Source organism: Saccostrea cucullata, unplaced genomic scaffold (genome assembly GCF_032062105.1).
Source record: "Saccostrea cucullata isolate Sc308-1 unplaced genomic scaffold, CSIRO_AGI_Scuc_v1 ctg2138, whole genome shotgun sequence".
NCBI classification, from domain to species: domain Eukaryota; kingdom Metazoa; phylum Mollusca; class Bivalvia; order Ostreida; family Ostreidae; genus Saccostrea; species Saccostrea cuccullata.
In genome coordinates, this window is record NW_026936556.1 from 22990 (window position 1) to 42492 (window position 19503).

General features: G+C 33.9%; 1 protein-coding gene across 1 annotated transcript; it reads right to left on the bottom strand.

The window, feature by feature from the left end:
- Window positions 1-1876: 1876 nt before the first annotated feature.
- On the bottom strand, window positions 1877-9119 carry LOC134245809 (uncharacterized). The gene is made up of 3 exons (XM_062728056.1): window positions 9097-9119; window positions 5953-6079; window positions 1877-4684 (listed from the first exon to the last, which is right to left on the bottom strand). Exons 1-3 carry the CDS (start codon window positions 9117-9119, stop codon window positions 4022-4024), a joined length of 813 nt encoding a protein of 270 aa, XP_062584040.1. The 3' UTR covers window positions 1877-4021.
- Window positions 9120-19503: the final 10384 nt, after the last annotated feature.

Consider the following 19503-nt stretch of genomic DNA (forward strand, 5'->3'; position numbering starts at 1 on the left):
TCTGGGGTAGTGTAAATTCTAGATTGTAGGATTCATGACCCCGGGAAAAGGGTGGGGCCATTATAGGGAATCAAAGTTTTACATAGAAATATATAGGAAAAATCTTTGAAAATCTTCTTCTCAGGAACCACTGGGCCAAAAAAGCTGAGACTTATGTGGACGCATCATGGTATAGTGTAGATTCTAAATTGTTCAAATCATGACCCCTGGGGGAAGGGCGGGGCGACAATGGGATATCAAAGTTTTACATAGAATGATAAAGGAAAATCTTTGAAAATATTCTTCTCATATGTGCCCATGGAAGGATCATTGGGTAGTGTAGATTTCAAAATGTCTTAATTATGATCAGTGGGGTAGAGTGGGGATGCATCATGTAAGGGGGAAATCTGGTAAAGAACAGAATGGTTAAAGCTTCTCAGGTGAGCGATGTGGCCCATGGGCCTCTTGTTTATTTATCATTTAACTTTGTAAGGGAAATGCTACTGTATCTGGTTTGTTGAGGCTGATTTTTCTTGTTCATCTTAATTTAAATATGCAAAGTAATTAATGTAAATGCTGTATTTACATTTAACAGTAAATAAACATGCTGACTGAAGGTCATAAAGTAAATATTTTAATTTTAAATGGCACAATTTGTATCTTATAGAATTTTTTTTTCTGCATAAAAGATACTTACGTTATATCTGCACACCATTAAAATTAAATAAATTTAAATATATATGTCTTATTTATCGCGAAAGAGACAATTTGTAACATTACAATACATATATTATACATTATTGTTTTAGGGGACAGGTTTTTTTTCTTTAGTTCTCTGACGCTTTTTTGTATCTTAATCTTGAAAGTTCATAAAATTTACAGAATGGGAAGCAAAAACATAATTCCATATAACTCGAAGTTCTAAAGTTTTCACTATTGTAGATCAGAGTTCCAAAGTTTTCACTAATAGTAAATCAAAGTTCCAAAGTTGCCACCATAGTAAATCAAAATTCCAAAATTTTCACCATGGTAAATCAAAGTTCCAAAGTTTTTACTATAGTTAATCAAAGTTTCAAAGTTTTCACCATAGTTAATCAAAGTTCCAAAGTTTTTTAATTTAGAAAATTAAAGTTCCAAAGTTTTCGCAATAGTGAATCAAAGTTCCAAAATTTTAACTTTGGTACTTTAGTTAACTAAAGTAAACTATTGTCAGCTATAGTTTACTTTAATATTCTTTGTTAGGGTATAAATGTAAGAGCTTACAATCGAGACATCTTGACCTATGTCGTTTTTCTATAGAGGAAACGATCAGCCGTATTTCAACGATTTTAGTAGAATAGAAAAACAGTCCTTATTGTCGTGATTGATGCTGGATAACTCTTCGGTCTCGTAATGTTGTTTGAAATATAAAAACCTCGGCTAACGCCTCAGCTATTTTCTTTCAAACAATATTTCTCGACCTCGAAGGTTATGCTGCAATATTCACGAAAACGTGAATTTTATTTCTTAAATCAACACATTCTGAGAGTTATAACTTTTTTTTACATGCTTTTGAATCCGCTATTCCACATGCTAGAAGTTCCAGTTCATGTCTCTATTTGCCCCGCTCTGCAAATGATTATTTTTGTTATTATTATTTTTTCCATTGATGAACGAGTAGATATATGTAGAAAAAAATGAACATTAACAATTGGTAATTTTATCTCGGATTAAGACATTGGAAATGTCAATATTTTTGTACCAAACCCTAATAAGTAATATTTCAATGTATTAGGCATATAAAAAGCGAAATATAAATTATACAAATGCTCATCCAATTTTTTGTCTGTAGAACATTTAACAAGTGTCACGGGTCTCTCATCTCAGGAAATGATAATGCAACACAATAGTTCCTCAATAAAGGTTCATTTACTTTATTACTTGAAAATTGTAGACCACGGGGCAATCATGAGACAACCAAATACTCACGTGACACGGAACACCAGACAAACAAGAATACAATACAAACACGATGACAATGAATGACCAGTTATGAATGAATGAATGAAAGAAAGGAATATACTACAGCTATCTACTACACTAACTTAATATACTAACTGTACTAAATAATTATACTAAATAAAATAAAAACAAGTAATTGTCACCCTGTGACATAAGTATGCATTTACTCCACTGAATTTAGTAGATCATTAGTCCGTCACTATATTCATGACATTTTCACTCTTAGTGTCTACTATATCTTAAAATATCACATATCTACATGTATCATTTCATTATTAAGATAGAACTGAATTGAAAAAAGCAGATTCAAATCCGTATTACTTCTATTAAATACAATAGGCCCATGAGCCCCATCGCTCACCTGAGCACTGTGGATAGGAGAAGGTAGAAATTGGTTTATTAATGAAAAGTTCAAATCCAAAAGTAGTCCCATGACCATCCATGGCTTTGCTATTTTTGAGAAGATGATTTTAAAACAATTCTCCTACATATTTCTATGTAAAATTCTGTTTGGCCATTTAGGCCCTGCCCTACCCCCGGGGGTCATGATTTGAACATACATGAATCTACACAACATTAGGACACTTCCATATAAATATGATCAATTATGGCTTTGCTATTCTTGAAAAAAATATTGTTAAAATAATTTCTATATATTTCTCTGCAATAATTTGATCGGCCGTTTTGGCCTACACCATACCCCCGGGGGTCATGATTTAAACAATTTGAATCTACACAATCTGAGGATGCTTCGATATGAATATGATCATTTATGGCTTTGCAATTCTTTAAAAGAAAATCTCTAAAGAATTTTCCTATATGTTTCTATATAAAATTTAGGCCATTGTGGCCCCGCCCTACCTCTGGGGGCCATGATTTGAACAAACTTGAATCTACACAATCTGATGATGCTTCCCCATAAGTTTCATCTTCCCTGGCACAGGGGTTCTTGACGAAGATTTTAAAAACATACCACCAAATTTTCTTTAATTCCAAAATTTCTCCCATTGAATGAGGGCATGGCCCTTCATTTGAACAAACTTGAATCACCTTCACCCAAGGATGCCTTGTGGTAAGTTTGGTTATAATTGGCCCAGCGGTTCTTGAGAAGAAGTCGAAAATGTGAAAAGTTTACGACAACGACAACAACGAAAACAACGACAGACGACGGACAAATTTTGATCAGAAAAGCTTACTTGAGCCTTCGTCTCAGGTGAGCTAAAGTGAGTTCAAATGGCCAGAGTCTACTTGAACACAAAACATACATTAAATTGATCTTAAGTCATCAAAATTAATATCATTTCTTCAATTCATATCAATTTGTTTATTTTTTCATAAAATATTTTTTCTTAGCCGACCACAACCACAACGTCTAAACAGAAAAAAAGGAGACACTGTATTTATAAACAGTGGATTGACACTCTTGCCTATGTATGTCTTTGTTCAGCTCTATGTAGATTCCAAAATTCGGACAGTTTGGTGGCGTTAAATGGATGTTGGTTTATAAACGGATGCAATGGACAAACCATTTCACCATCTTTTTGATAAACGTATTCGTCCAGCACAAATCCCCCACTGATATCCACTGCAATCATCTTAGTACAGTCTTCTTCACATCTAAAGCCTCTTTCGTACATCAAACCTCTGTGAAAGGTTCCCGCAATGACATTTAACATAACCTCTATAGTTTCCTGAATTTTGCAAGTTTCATCTTTTCTTAACGAACATCCCTTAACATGGTGAAATACTTGTAACTGTATTGATGTTTCTGTGACAGATAGGACGACATTGTATTCATGAACAGAAAACAAAGCGGCGTTTCTGTACAGACATGATGTTTCATTAGTCATACGTACTTCCCAACCCTTTAACTGCATACAAGACACAACGAGACGGAAAAAGAGGAAGAATGGCAAGAAACTAAATCTGTAGATAAGTATAGATGTTTTACTCTCCGACTTTTGAATTTGATCAGTAATAGCAGATTCAATTTCTTTCCGATTCATGCATGGAACATAATGGGATTCCTCACCAACTGCCATCAAACCAAGTCTTTGCATGTAACTGAGTAGATTTTCTTTGTGATAGAGTAGATATCTAGGATCATCTTTATCGTCGGAATCGGATTCACCTGTACCCGATTCATTTCTTCTTCCAACTTATCATCTTTATGTTTCCAGATCTCCGTCAGAAGTCGGTCTCTTAAATTCCCTGTCGTGTAGTATTCATCCCAATCCTTCTGTGCAGCAGGAATACCTTGAAAATGAAGTTTGTCAGTGAGGATGTGTTTGAAAGCGTCAATAAACCACTGAACATCAATAATGACGTATTGTTTAAGTCCCTCCTCATTAAAATACACAACCTTTCCCGCGTCATGGTAATATCGTAACATATCCTTCTTTAATTTCAATTCCTCTTCCTGTTCGTCATTGCCATCGGTAAGCTTTGTTGTTAACTGCTCAATGTCTAAAATCCTCTCCGATTCTTTCTTCTGATTTATTTCTATTTCAAAGAAGGCCCACTCCTTAGGAATATTTTCTTTCCATCGCTGATGAGATGCTATGCCAAAAATATGTTGCTGCAGATCATGAAGTGTTTCGTCAGGGAAGTAAGTACAGTAACAGTTTTTCTCTACTATGTACTGTGAAAAATTGGACTCTTTCGGAAGTTTTTGTTGCAAGCTGTGTAAAAGAGCATTTTTATCCTGTAAAGAGAAATCACTTAATATTTTACTATTTTTTTTCCTGAATCATATTTATCTAGGTTCATTTGATGGAAAAAAGAACCTAATACTGATGTAGTAAGGCGAATAAAAATAACTTGTTCTAACCATAACATAATTGAATAAAGACTCACTGCAATTTAAACTAGGGGAGAATATTTTAAGTGAAAGTAAACAATTCCTAAATTATTTCGATTGTTATTTATTTGATTCTTAATGATCAAGATATTTCATTCTTTAAATTATTCTACCCCCGTAAACGAAGTTTTTGTCGAGTCCGTCTGTCCGTCTGTTTGTCTCTTTGTCCGCAAAAACTGTAACCTTGTCCATAACTTTTGATTTACTGGAGCACTGACTATCATATTTCATATGTGTATTCCTTGTGACAAGATCTTTCTTTCGGTACAACCAAATTTGACCTTTGGACCTTGACCTTGGAATTTGACCCACTTTTGCAGAAAAAATGCAATTTTTTTACTTTTTCCATAACTTTTGAACGGTAGATACCAGGGCATTTGTACTTCACATATATATTCTTTGTGGCAAGACATTTCACTGGATACCATCAAACTTGACCGTTTGCCTTGACCTTGGAGATTTATGTACTAATGATAAATCATTAACTTTGGCAATGACTTTTGAACGGAAAAGGCTAGAACTTTCATACTTCACATATGTAATCCTTGTAATAAGACGCTTCATCGGATACCAAAAGCTTTGACCCTTTGACCTTGACCTTGAACTTTGACCTGCTTTTAAAAAAATAATTCTTCATGCTATATTTTAAAGGGTAAGAGCTAGTGCTTTCATATTTCACATTGTAATTCTTGTGACAAGACCCTTAATTTTGTATCAAGATCTTTGACTCCTTGACCTTGCTCTAATTAGAGTTTGACCTGCTTTAAAAATCTTAACCTTGGCCATAACTCTTTAACGGTTAAGGCTAGACCTTCCATATTTCATTAATGTTTTCTTTGTAGCAAGAGCATTGTTTGGATACCAATAACCTTGACCTTTTGACCTTGAAGATTTATTTATTTATGATAAAACTTTAGCCTGACCATAACTTGGGAACAGATTATGATAGAGCTTTCATATTTTACAATTGTATTTCCAGTTAGGAGACCCTACTTCGGGTACAATTATATTAAATTTGCTCCTAAGAAAAGTTTAATCTTTACAATGTTGCCATCGGGGGCATCAGTGTTTTACAAACACATCTTGTTATACATAATTCCTGACGGTTTTACCTGATACTGTCTGTGTTCTTTTTCCCAATGAGTCGCCACGATAAGTACGGTTGGTTTAGAATCTTTGTCAATGTTAGAACTACTGTACAGTAAGTGTGGATAGACTTTATCCAGAAAACAAAATAGTCTACAATATAATAAATGTAGTCTGCCTTACAATGCATATCAATTATAAAAATTGTAACAAACATGGAAAATAAGACTAAATGTAAATCAATAAAAATTCTTTACTTTGCTCAATTAAAGAGTTATTCGTAAGAATAGAATGTATTCAAATTATAATGATCATTACGTTGATTTCTTTGAAACTTTCAGGATGTTATCCCTACCAAAATCCAATGCACAAAATGAATTAAACAAATGTTTATATCTAACATTTTATTTTAAAATTCCTACATAAGATAGAAAAAATGTCATTAAAAACAATTAACCATACGATTTAAGCAGCACTGTTACAACGCGAAATGTAAAAAACTTTGATTTTTACATTTTGCGTTATAACATTTTGCGTCGAAATCAACGCAGAATGTAATAACGCAAAATGTAACTACACATTTTGGAGAATTATTACATTTTGCGTTATTACGTTTTGCGTCGAGATCAACGCAAAATGTGTTAACGCAAAAAGTAATAACACGATTTTTAGGTCACCTGAGTAAACTCAGGTGACCTATTGCTATCTGTTTTCGTCCGTCGTCGTTCGTCGTGCATTAACATTTGAACATTTTCAGCTTCTTCTCTGCAACCACTGAACCAATTTCAACCAAATTTGGCACAAAGCATATATGGGTTAAGGGGAACAAAAATTGTGAATTTCATGATCCCTGCCCCCCTGGGGCCTGAGGGGTTAGACCAAAACCACTAAAATTAATGCAATCTTTAAAAATCTTCATCTTTACTCCTGGACATCAAGCAGTCAAACTGTTTGCATGATTGTAATTAGCAATGGGTCGTCTACCAAAATTGTGAAATTCGTGGCCCTGGGGTCAGGGGTTCTGGTGTTAGGGCGGGGCTAAATAAGTATATAGTGAAAATGCATTATTTCTTTGAAAATCTTCTTCTATGCTCCTGGGTATTAAAAAAACCAACTAAGTACATAGTTATGATGAGCAAGAGTGCCTCTACCAAAATTGTGAATTTTATGGCCCCAGGGTCAGGGGTTCTGGTGTTAGGGCGGGGCTCTATTGATTATATAATGAAAATACATGTACATGAATTATTTGAAAATCTTTTTCTCTGCTTCTTGGTATTAAATGAACTAACTAAGTACATAGTTATGATAAGCAAGAGTGCCTTTACCAAAATTGTGAATTTTATGGCCCTAGGGTCAGGGGTTCTTGTTTTAGGACGGGGGGGGGGGGGGCTCTAATGGTTATATAGTGAAATGCATGAATTCTTTGAACATCTTATCCTTTGCTCCTGGTTAATATACTAATGATCTATTTGCATATTGAAGGCCAGGATTTATTCTATTTTCAGTATTACAAACCCCCTACTCAGAAGAAATAAAACGATTTTTTTCTTTCCGATGTCAAATTTGAGTCGGGATCGAGATTTCTAATTTACGAACTCGCACTTCCGGTTTTAAGATGAAACTGCGGGTAAATAAAGCTAGAGGTAGCTTGGTTTAGTGTAAAATTCATCGATACGAGTGCCATTCAAAACGTTTCACCCGTTCAAAGGACAAATAAAATGCTGACGACTTTGTTGCACAATGACATGCTGGTGAGATAATTATGTATTCGTTTCAAAAGTAACTGTAAATTAGTTTCCTCCCCCAGGATTTAAACTGCCCGTGGTAGCTATTGCATATTGCCAGGGACATTGTTTAGGTCTCTGTTATAGCTTACAGTCTAAGCATCATTCTTCAGAAAAGGGTTGCTTATGCATCAGATATAATGAATAAAACTATGGGAGAAGTGAAGTCCATTTGAGGAAGAAATAAACAATAACCTGAAGAAATAAAAAAAAAATTCAACTATTAAAAGGCAAGAATATACAAATATATACAGGCATGTAGTATCATTTATATCAGCCAGAAAAATTATTTTACACTTAATTGAAAAAATATTGATCCTACTCCCCAATACTCCCTGTCTGTTTTATGATAGGAATTATAACTGTCTGTTTTATGATAGGAATTATAATTTTAGGCATCAAGTAATTTTTTGAGCAATGTCTACACATTCACCTAACACAAATTAAAAAAATGAAGATATATTGAAAGACTTTTAAAGAATCGATTTTTTAAAATATATTTTGATCAACATCACAAAATTTATACAACTGGCCCAAACTGGCAGATGATGAAATAAGCAATTACATGTTCTACTTTCCTGTTTGTAAGCATTATGTGTCCAGTGGTAAGGAGCCTATTAGGATAGCATAAAAAAGAATGTACAAATGTTAATAATTGATTTATCAAAAAAAATATATTTCCTTCTCCTTCGGGACTTTTTTTATTCTCATGTTCATAACTAAACCTAAACATTAAAAAAAATGCTGGCCTTATAACGAAGAAAGGGGCCTCTTTCAAAATAGATAATTTCATGGGGATACTTTGACTAAAAATAAATTTATGCTTCGAAATCTGCCCTTTGATAAGCAATTGTGCCTCTTTCAAAATTTGTGAATTTCATGGCTTTTGGTTTAAAACACGAACCAAATACAATCGCTGGAAAGTTGTTACATGATACTCAGGTGACCTATAAGACCCAAGGGCCTCTTTTTGGATTATGACATCTTGCGTTGTTACATTTTGAGTCGAGATTAAGCAAATTGCAGGAACGCAAAATGTAATAACACATTTTGTCGTCGGCCAGATTGAGCACAATTTTCAAAAGTGTAGTGGCCGACGAAAAGATGATAAAACAAAAAAAAAAAGAACAATTTCTTACAATTAATAAATTCATAATTGTTTAATTTAATTAGTTACATGTATGTAAAATCAGTTAAATAAATGTATTCATATAAAATGTGTTGTAAATTAGAAACGTTCATCTGTGGGCAAGGTTGTTGGAGGTATTGACCAGTGTACTTTTGCTTTTTTATAGACAAATGCAATGAATCTTAAAAAATATTCATTTGTACTAGTAGGTGTAAATGTATAGCGGGAAGGGGTGAATGACAACAATGATGCCATACTGTTCCATGCAAATCTCCAGCATTGCAGACATGCAAAATCAAAATTCTCTCTCTTTCTTTCCATCCTATAATAAAACGGTTTCTGCATGTCCACAGTAATATGTAATAATAAACATTCGAAGTAAACACCCCGCCCTATCCCTGCCCCTTCGATCCTCGCTTGACACACACATACACTTCTATTCATTTGTTAACTAATGTGTAGGTGCCGAAAATGCATATCAAGAGCTTTTAATGAACCTGTAGTAAATCTTTGTTAATGAAATATGTTTTATTCGTTAGAAATCTAATAAAACTATCAAAAATATGCCAATCAAAGTTAAATTAATTCCTCATAATTAAGTACAGTGAATTCAATGTAACTAAAATCAGAGTCAGAAAAACGATTCATTTTGATGTATTTATGTCCGGAAAAAGCCCGAACGTTGGTCTCATTGTTTAGTGCAAAATATTTTTACAGCGCGTTTCCTATGTTGGTTGCATGTATATACATGTATTTCAATCAATTTTATGATTATAATTTTAATCCATAGTTAATCATACTGATGTACCCTGCTCACGGTGAAGTGTCGATTTTCATGAGTGTAAAAAAAGGGGGGATAAACAAACAAGCCCTCAAAAAATCTCTGAATAAAAAGACAACCGGTTAAAGTTCAATCTAAAAAAACATCCACTATTTGATTGGATATAGATACTGGTAAAATGGAGATTAAAACCTTCTACAACCATTAACAATAAATAATTCTATAATAAATTATCAGTTAGAGAATATGCTAAGGGAAAAAGAATAAAATTACGGAAGATGATATGTAGATGCCACGAAAATTTTGCTAAAAATATTTTTTTCAAAAATTACTTTTGTTTCGAATCTGGACTGCAATATGTTAAGGAATTAAATACAGCTATCGTAGACGTTTCCCAAAAGCATTGTCCCAATGTTGAAGAAAAAAATCAATATTACATCGACAGTGTTAATATGAATAAGGATATTTATAAACCAGAAGAAAAATAAAAAAAAAAAAAAAACTTCATAGATTACGCTAAAATTCGTACGAAATTCTGGCTTATGTCAGATGCGACATCTTTTGAGAATATATCACTGATAAAGCAAAAGGTACTAGTAAAAAGTGGTTATGGGTGTGATTTCAAAAAATTATGAAGACGTTTTAACTCATAAAACACATTAACATGGCTTGAGACGATGGTTGAAATTGAGATACTGATTACTGAAGTTTATAACGTAATCTTAACATGGCTTTAAGGTGCTGCTTCTCAAGAAAAATATTGTCCTTTACACTTGCACACGCAAGTTGCATTGGGAGGGGGGGGGGTACATTGAAAGTCAGCCCCCACTTTTTGCTGCAGAATAGTCAAAACAAAACAGACCAGATAACAAGGAATTGTATTACGTTTGATTAGGAAAATTATAGTGTGCATATATAAAATTAAAGAGATAGGAACAGTACAATTGACCATATTTTTGATGAAATTACATGCATACAATATACACTTTGCAAACATTATTTTTTCATCATTGTAGCGGTCCTTCTAAGAAACACCGAGTATACATATGTTGTGTTCGAGTGAAACGGGGTATAGGTGCCTCAAAGTTAAACAAAAAAACAGTGAATATTCAGAAATATTTGTCAGATTTTAAATGTGATTTGCTTTAAAAAGTAAAAAGTTCAAGACAGTTTATAAACCATTTATAAGACTATCCTTCCACATTACTACTTGCCTCTTTATTATGTTTCTACTCAATCACAAAGACAATGACTTATATAAACAATGGGAACTTAGTACTTTAAACATTTTTATAAAATAGTCAAAAATGTCAAATAAAAAAATAGCGAACATATTTTTTTAATTCATGAAATTTTATAAACGCGGAATAAAGGTTTTTAAAAACGAGTTTACAATACATGTATCTCGTCTTATCCGAATTACCTCTCATTTGAATTTTTGGGTTAAAATACACGGTGTTTAAATCTTATCCGATGTTACAGTTAAGGGGGATAAAGTTACTGACGTGTGTGTTGTAAGTGGATGCTGACTGATAAACGAAAATTTTACTTTAAAAAATATCGGGATCGCGCTTTGTACGAGGGGATGCCCCGTTTAGCGAGCGGTGTCCTTCTGGGATCTCTCTCTCTCTCGCTCTTAATCTTTAAATGTAACAAGTGCTATATATATTTTATAAACTGAGGTAGATTATTTTATATTGAAAAAATGGCATGGATTTAAACAAGTTTTACTTTTCCTACCGAATTCATTATAAATCGTTCCTAGATTCTGTCTAGACCCTCAACCCCGTTTACGTAATTATTATGTTCCCCAAACGAAGTTGGGGAACATATTGTTTTTACTCTGTTTCTTATTAAGGTCTTCCGTCTCCAACGGAAGACCTTATTGTTTTCGTTCGGTTTCTTTTTCCCTATTATTATTATTATTATTAGGGTCTTCCGTCTCCAACGGAAGACCCTTCTATTATTCTATTGTTTCTTTTTCACTTTTATTATTCTTTTTTTTTTCTTTACAATTTTTGTGCAGAAGATTTCTCAGAGATGGCTCAATCGATTGTGTTCAAATTTTCAGAGATTATGTGTTTCTATCTGAAGTTTGTACCCCCGACTCAATTTTGAAAAAATCACTTCCGGTCGGAAGTTATCGCCCTTTCAATGATTTTTAGAGGGTCTCCTTGTCCATGAGTAAACTCAAAAACGACATTAGTTAGAGAGCTGAAATTTTCAGCGATGATAGACGACACCTTGCTGATATGCACATTGGATTTAGAATTTTTCAGAAAGGTCAAATATGGAAGCCCGGTAGGGGTCGAAATCTAGGACACGAATCATGAGTGAATTTTCGAGACATTTTGTATCATATCTTTTAAAGTATAATTATTTTGTTAAGACATACTGAACAATATTTGTGGGGAATGCCAAGATCTTTCATATGATACCAGAAAAAAGTGCTGACTCATCAAATTAAGGGGGAAAAGGGGCCAAAAGTATTACTTCAATAACTGTTTAGCAATCAGTATTTTGTTACACATTACTAAGCAAAAATGTTTATCTTAACAATCTATAACTATATATCCTAATTTTTAGGTTGCATGTTACACAATTAGGGGCCACAAAGGGCCAGAATGCTAAATATTTGCCGCTTTATATCTCGAAAGTGAGAAATATTTTGATAAGTATTATTGAACAAAAGATGTTCAAAAAAATGTTCTGAACAATATGCAACTTTTAATTTTTCGCTAAACGTCCCCATTAAGGAGTTAAAGGGTTGGCCCCTAAATATTTCTTTTGCAAATAACTGGAAAACAAAAATGAATCTCTGAATAGTTGTTGAACAAAAAGTGTTCAAATTCTTGAGAGCTTTAAAGTAAAATCAAGAAAGAAGGGCTGGGCACTCAAATTAGGGGCCAAAAAGGGCCAAAATTCTTCAATCGATAACTCTTTATCAGTTCATATTTTGTAATACATTACTGAAGCAAAGATGTTTATCTCAACCATTTACAACTATATATTATGAATTTTATGTGTTATATTATATATTAAGGGGCCACAAGGGGCCAGAATGCTTAATCTTTGACGCTTTATATCTCGAAAGTGAGAAATATTTTGATAAGCATTATTGAACAAAAGCTGTTCAAAATAATGATCTAAACAATATGCAACCTTCCATTTTTTGCTAAATGTCCCCATTAAGGAGTTGAAGGGTTGGCCCCTAAATATTTCTTTTACAAATAACTGGAAAACGAAAATGAATCTCTGAATAGTTGTTGAGCAAAAAAGTGTTCAAATTCTTGAGAGCTTTAAGGTAAAATCAAGAAAAAAGGGCTGGACACTCAAATTAGGGGCCAAAAAGGGCCAAAAGTCTTCAATCGATAACTCTTTATCAGTTCATATTTTGTAATACATTACTGAAGCAAAGATGTTTATCTCAACCATTTACAACCTTATTTTATGAATTTTATTTCTTAAATTACATATTAAGGGGCCACAAGGGGCCAGAATGCTTAATCTTTGACGCTTTATATATATTAAAAATATTTAGTTAAGCATTATTGAGCAAAAGATGTTCAAAATAATGTTCTAAACAATATGCAACCTTTAATTTTTCGCTAAACGTCCCCATTAAGGAGTTGAAGGGTTGGCCCCTAAATATTTCTTTTGCAAATAACTGGAAAACGAAAATGAATCTCTGAATAGTTGTTAAACAAAAAGTGTTCAAAATCCTCAGAGATTTACAATGACTTGCAGAGAAGAGGGGCAGACCCCTCATAAAAGGGGTCAAAGGGGACCGAAAGTCGAATTTATGAGCATTTTAAAATGTTTAATATCTTTTAACACATTACGTAAGCAAAATCGTTTTCCTTAAAAATATAATCATTATCTCCGAATAAAAATCTCAATCAAAATCTTATCTCATCTCATCGAGAATCGGACGGAAGACCCACTCGTTGCTCCCAACGAGATCGTATCTAGTTATTATTCTTTTTTTTTCTTACCGATTTTGTGCACGCGAGTTCTCGAAAACGGCTGAATCGATTTTCACGAAACTTTCAGATCTGATAGATATTGGTCTGAACCTAATTGGAAATTTTTTATATGTACGTCGTCACTTCTGGTCGTGAGATATGGACGATTTTCTGATTTTCAGAGGGTCAGCTTGTCCTGGCAATCACTAAAAACGAATGAAGATATTGACTTGAGATTTTCAGTGAAGGTAGATGAAGGATTGCTGAAGTGCTTTTTGAGTCTATATCTTTCCAGCGCATAAAGCGTTGAAGCTCGCCTGAGCTCGTTTTTATCATTATTTTTCTGACCATCTAATTTTGTGTACGCGATTTCTCGGAGACTACTGGATGGATTGTCATAAAATTTGCAGGAACAACGTGTTGTTATGTGAAGTTATTTTATCCAAGAGATTTTTTGGAAATTCCTTTCTGGTGCCAAGTTACGGACAATTTTCTGATTTTAAAATGACATTTTGTTCGCGGATAATCTCAAGAACGGTAAAAGATATCACTGTGAAACTTGCAGGGATTGTAGATCCTGATAAGTTCTATCCAGGTTGCGATCTTTTGTACGTCGTCTCTACTTCCTGTCGTAACGGCATGCAAGGAAAAAAGTCGAATTTTTCAAACTTTTTTGTTTTTTAATATTTTCAAATTATATTAGTATGGTTGATAGAAACATTTATTATTAGGCTGAATGGATAAATTGTTTGGAAATTGATGAATTCGAACTCGAGATATTAACATTTAAAAGTCTGAAGCGGGACCATAATGGCGGCGGTCTCTGTCAATTCCGACATTTCGCAATAGGGGTTTACAGAGGCAGCCGAGCGTTTGCTTGAAGGAAAGTTACATAAGAGCAATGAAATGTGTAGGGATACTTGGATTGTCACGTCGTAGGTTCGTTGCAATTCTGTGTCAAACTACATTTATAATCCAAGGTCTTAAAAGTCTTACAAGTCTTCTTTAATTGGTTTTGGTTGTTTCTCAAAGTAGAAATAGAAAAGAATTAATGTGCAAATTAAGTACAATATCTACTATCTTTTGTTTTGCATCACGGAAACACATAGCTTAAATCAAAGTTATAATTAATTTTTTTAAAAACAATATATATAGTAAGTAGAAAACGTGACCACTGTTTTCCCAGGCACACTTGTGTCATATTTGAAGCTCGCCTGGGCTCGAAAAATAGACTCACAAATATCTCGCAAAATTTTACACGTTTACTTCTATATCTTTGTAGCTGTAAATTTGGTAAACAGATATATAATAAAAGTTGTTCAGAATGACAAGTTCTTTCATTAAATAAGGAGAAAAAGGGTCTGACCCCTCAAATAAGGGGTCTAGAGGGACAATAAGATTTCAATTTATAACTCTTTAACTATCAAGATTCTGATATATTTTTCTAAAAGCAAACATGTTTATCTTAACAATCTACAACAATACATTGAAAAAGTATGATCATACGTTACGTAAAAAAGGGCCACAAAGAGCCAAGATGCTGAAATCTTTGCTACTTTTTATCTCCAAAGGGAGACATATTTTGAGAAGGAGTATTGAATAAGAGATCTTTAGAATCATATTTTAAACAATATACAACAATTCAATTTTTGCAAAAGGACCCCATTAAGGACATGAAGGGCTGGCCTCTATATATTTCTATTCTGCATAGCTCAAAAACGAAAAGAAATTTCTGAATAGTTGATGAACAAAAATCAATAAAGTTACAAGCCGTATCATTTGAAATGAAGAAAAAGGGACTGATCCCCAAAATAAAGGGCCCAGAGGGGCCAAAAGAATTTCATCTATAATTCATTGATGATATTATATAAATCAAAAGGATTTGATCAAAAGAGAGAAAGCGTGATATCATTATGTTTTAACAAAGATCATAGTCAAAATCATTTTTCATCTTATCGAAAATTCGGACGGAAGACCTACTCGTTGCTCGCAACGAGATCGCTTCTAGTTAAGGTCTTTCGTTTCCAACGGAAGACCTTTCTGTTATTCTTAGGTTTCTTTTCCACAGTTTTTTTCTTTTTTTCTTACCGATTTCGTGCACGCGACTTCTCGGAAACGGCTCGATGAATTTTCATGAAACTTTCAGGGCTGATGGAACATGAAAAAATCTAGACATATATTTTTTTATTTTGATGACGGCACTTCCGGTTCGGAGATTTTAGCATTTTAGTGATTTTTAGAGTGTTAGTTTGTAGAACATGTAGAACAAAAGAAGTGTAGAATTCCACGATCTTTCGAATGGTATCTTGAAAAAAGGGCTGGCCCCTTAAGTTAAGGGCCTAGAGGGGCCGAAAGTATTTTCTTTATATCTCAAAAAGTATTGACAATTTGTAAAACGTCAAAGAAGCAAAGTTGTTCAAAATGTCAAGCTAAATCTATCGGAGTCGTCAAAACACGTCCGTCGACGTAACTTCCGGCCAAACCGGAAGTAGTGGGAAAACTCATATTTTTGCCGTTCTTGACCAGTTTTTGGGTAACATATGTCTCTGGGAGCATAAAAATTAATTTTCCACCCGTCGTCATCACTTCCGGTCAAACCGGAAGTAGCCAAAAATAGCTTATTTTTGCATTATTTAACATAGCTTTAGAGAAGTCGAACCATTTTAAGGCCTTATTTCTCATTTTTGTTAAAAATGAAAGCTACTTCCGGTCAAACAGGACGGAAGACCTACTCGTTGCTTTGCAACGAGCTTTGATCTAGTTATTATTATTTTTCTTCTTCTTCTTCCTGGGTACTTTTTTGTCCGGGAATGATCTCGTAAACTATACATCCGACTAAGGTGAAATGTTTTTAGGGTCAGTAGACATGTTATGTAGATTTGCGGAACGAAGGTCATTTTGCGCGCACGTGCTTGCAAGAGCGTGCACGTGCTACATGTGTAATGACCGATTTAATTGATATAGGCGTAACTTTTTAAATTTTTGATGAAATGCTTTGAAACTTATAATATAAGGATATATTAGTAGCATAGACAATATGACATGGAAGAAATAGCAAGATCTCACGCGCATGCACGTGCGCTTTGCTCTGATTGGTTGAAACTGAAGTCTCAATATTTTTCTTGTTTTTTGACGAAATCCTTTGAAATTTTGAAAATAGACATGCATTAGGATATCCTACAACATGATATATAGCAATTATCATGAAAACACGCGCATGCACGTGCGCTGCAATCTGATTGGCTTAAACTTTAAATAGCTATAACTCCCTTGATTTTCAACCAAACAGGATGGGATTTGGAACATAGATAGATAAACTGGACTACTACAAGAAAATATGGTCACCATGCACATGCATACATGTGCATGTACGTGCACGGCAATCTGATTGGCTGAAACTTTAAACAGCTATAACTCCCTTGGTTTTCAACCAAACGGGGTGGGATTTAGAATATAGATAGATGTAACGGACATCTACAAGAAGGTATGGTCACCATGCTCATGTATGCAGTATGCACGTGCGTGCACGTGAAATGAGCAAAATAAAAAAAACAATTGAATGAGCGTATCTTTTTAATACTTTTGGATTAAATACTTTAATATTAAGTATATTAAATTATATAGATTGTGTAGACAAGATGATATGGTCATTACGCACATGCATTCACATGCGCACGCGTGCAATGCTAAAATTTGAATGAACTTTGTACACTTCTTGGTAAACGTTTTTAAGTCTCAAATGCATCGAGTTTGTCTAATTTAATGAAGCTTCCAGGGAATATGGCACCAAAAGGGAGTTGGGGAGCGTTTGGGGAACATCTGTAACGGTCCCCGTTACAATTAGCACTAGTTAGATCTGCTTTAAATTGTATGAACATTGTAATAACATAGGAAATTCCTTAGGAATAGTTACATATTAGTCGCTTGGAATAAAAAAATTAAACATTTTTTTAAAGTTTATAATCCTTAACACACAAAAATTGAGGTTATTTAAATAACATGTCTCGTATAGTTTGAAGAATTTTGAAAATTAAAATAGACACTCGGCGTCATTACGTTTTCATTGAGAAGCATCAAAGTTGTTTTCGTGCGACTTACTAAAATGCTTAAAAAATACTGAAAAAATGACATATTTTCAAAATTTATGTATCTTTGCATTCAGAAAAAGTCCGGTTATCAAAATTTATCGAAAAGTCAATTTCTGAAAATTTGACCTTAAGGGCCCTTTTCTCCTGACGGCAATCATATGTAGAACACAGAAAATAAGAAGGTTCCGAATACATTGGTAAAACTTATATTTATATACATGTAGGTAGGTTTGATGCATTTTTTCCCAAATATTGGCAGAATATAAACAAACACAATTAAGTCCTCTAACAATAGCTCTAGAAATGTTGATACAGATACAGCCTGAGTCACAAACATCCAGGCGTTCAGTGGACTTTTTACGACAAGCACTGACTTTCACAGTTGACGGTTTACTTGACATTTCAAGTAGTACACAATAGATAGGCCAAAGTTTTCCTCAAATTCAATTTTCCTGAAAATGTGATATTTTGTTCTAGGATACGAAATCTCTTTTTATATATGATATGAAAGAAATTCAACCGCACATTTTTTGCCCACAAAGTCTGAAATATGGCCTATCAGACCCCTGTCAGAATATTGTGAAGTCAGATATTAGACTTGAGAATGTGCCTTATTTTAGAATTATCATTTGATTTATTGCAAATTTGTGTAATACTTTTAATAAAGATATCTTTTTTGTAGCTTTAATATACAGACCCTAAACCGTGCTACTACACCTCAGAAACGAACAGTACCGTTCCGTGCACAAAGCGTACCGTACCGTGAACAAAGCGAACCGTTCCGTGCACAAAGCGAACCGTTCCGTCCACAAAGCGTACCGTTCCGTGCTCAAAGCGTACCGTTCCGTGCACAAAGCGAACCGTTCCGTGCACAAAGCGTTCCGTACCGTCCACAAAGCGTACCGATCCGTGCAAGAAACGAACCATACCGTTCTTTGGTTAATTATGCAAACCACGCCCCCAATGATTTTTAAACTGTGCAATGACCAAGTAAGTCATTTTGGTTTTTTTTCGCAATAGCGCCCGTAAAAGGAGGAGGGAGTTTGTGTCTGGCGCTGTTCGAAACACCATTATCAAGTATGCATCTGGGCTTTCAACTGTAATAATAAACGAAACTACTCGAAATAAACAACTTCAAAACAACTAGACAGAGTTTGAGACGCTTCCTTATATGCTATAAATTAGATCAACTCATTGTGTTTGTGATCAAAGGTATAGTACAGACCACGGGTTTTTCCCGCAAAACACGTGGCACCGTGAACCTCGAACTCAATGTCGGCATCCTTGATGTCAGCGATCGTGGATACCATGTAACAAGGTGTATCACATTTCCTATTACGGATCTGATAATAAATATTTTCATTTTCATTATTTGAGCAAATTAAATCAAAATCCTTTTTGAAATATTTGTTGTACTTAAATATTCGTTATTAAACTATACAGATGTTTAAACTAATTCCCTGGTTTTCTTGACTTTAGATTTTATTTTGCCCATTTAAATTATTGAATCAGATACGTGATCGTTTTTGCCGTAAGTGTGCATTCATATGTGGTTCATATCAGATGCGTGATTTTGCTAATTAATCATTAATTTTGTAAGAATTTTAAAACATATTTGAACTGTCTAGAGTTAAAAAAAACCGTATTAGAATCGCACATTAATTCTGCTCAGATAATTACTCGGCGAATCATTGATGCAGTTAGACTTACACTGAAAATCGGTAGTCAAATATGGATTAAAATATTGCAGTAAACAGGAAGATTTCTACTGAACGGATAGAGATGATAATCTGACTAATAAAACTGTGATCAACTAACAAGTGCATACAA

Coding starts and splice junctions, on each gene's coding strand:
- LOC134245809 (XM_062728056.1), bottom strand. CDS start 9,119: ATGCTGGAGATTTGCATGGAACA. Junction 6,080..9,096: donor CTGGAGATTTGCATGGAACA/GTATGGCATCAT, acceptor ATTATATTGTAG/ACTATTTTGTTTTCTGGATA. Junction 4,685..5,952: donor AAGAACACAGACAGTATCAG/GTAAAACCGTCA, acceptor TTCTCTTTACAG/GATAAAAATGCTCTTTTACA.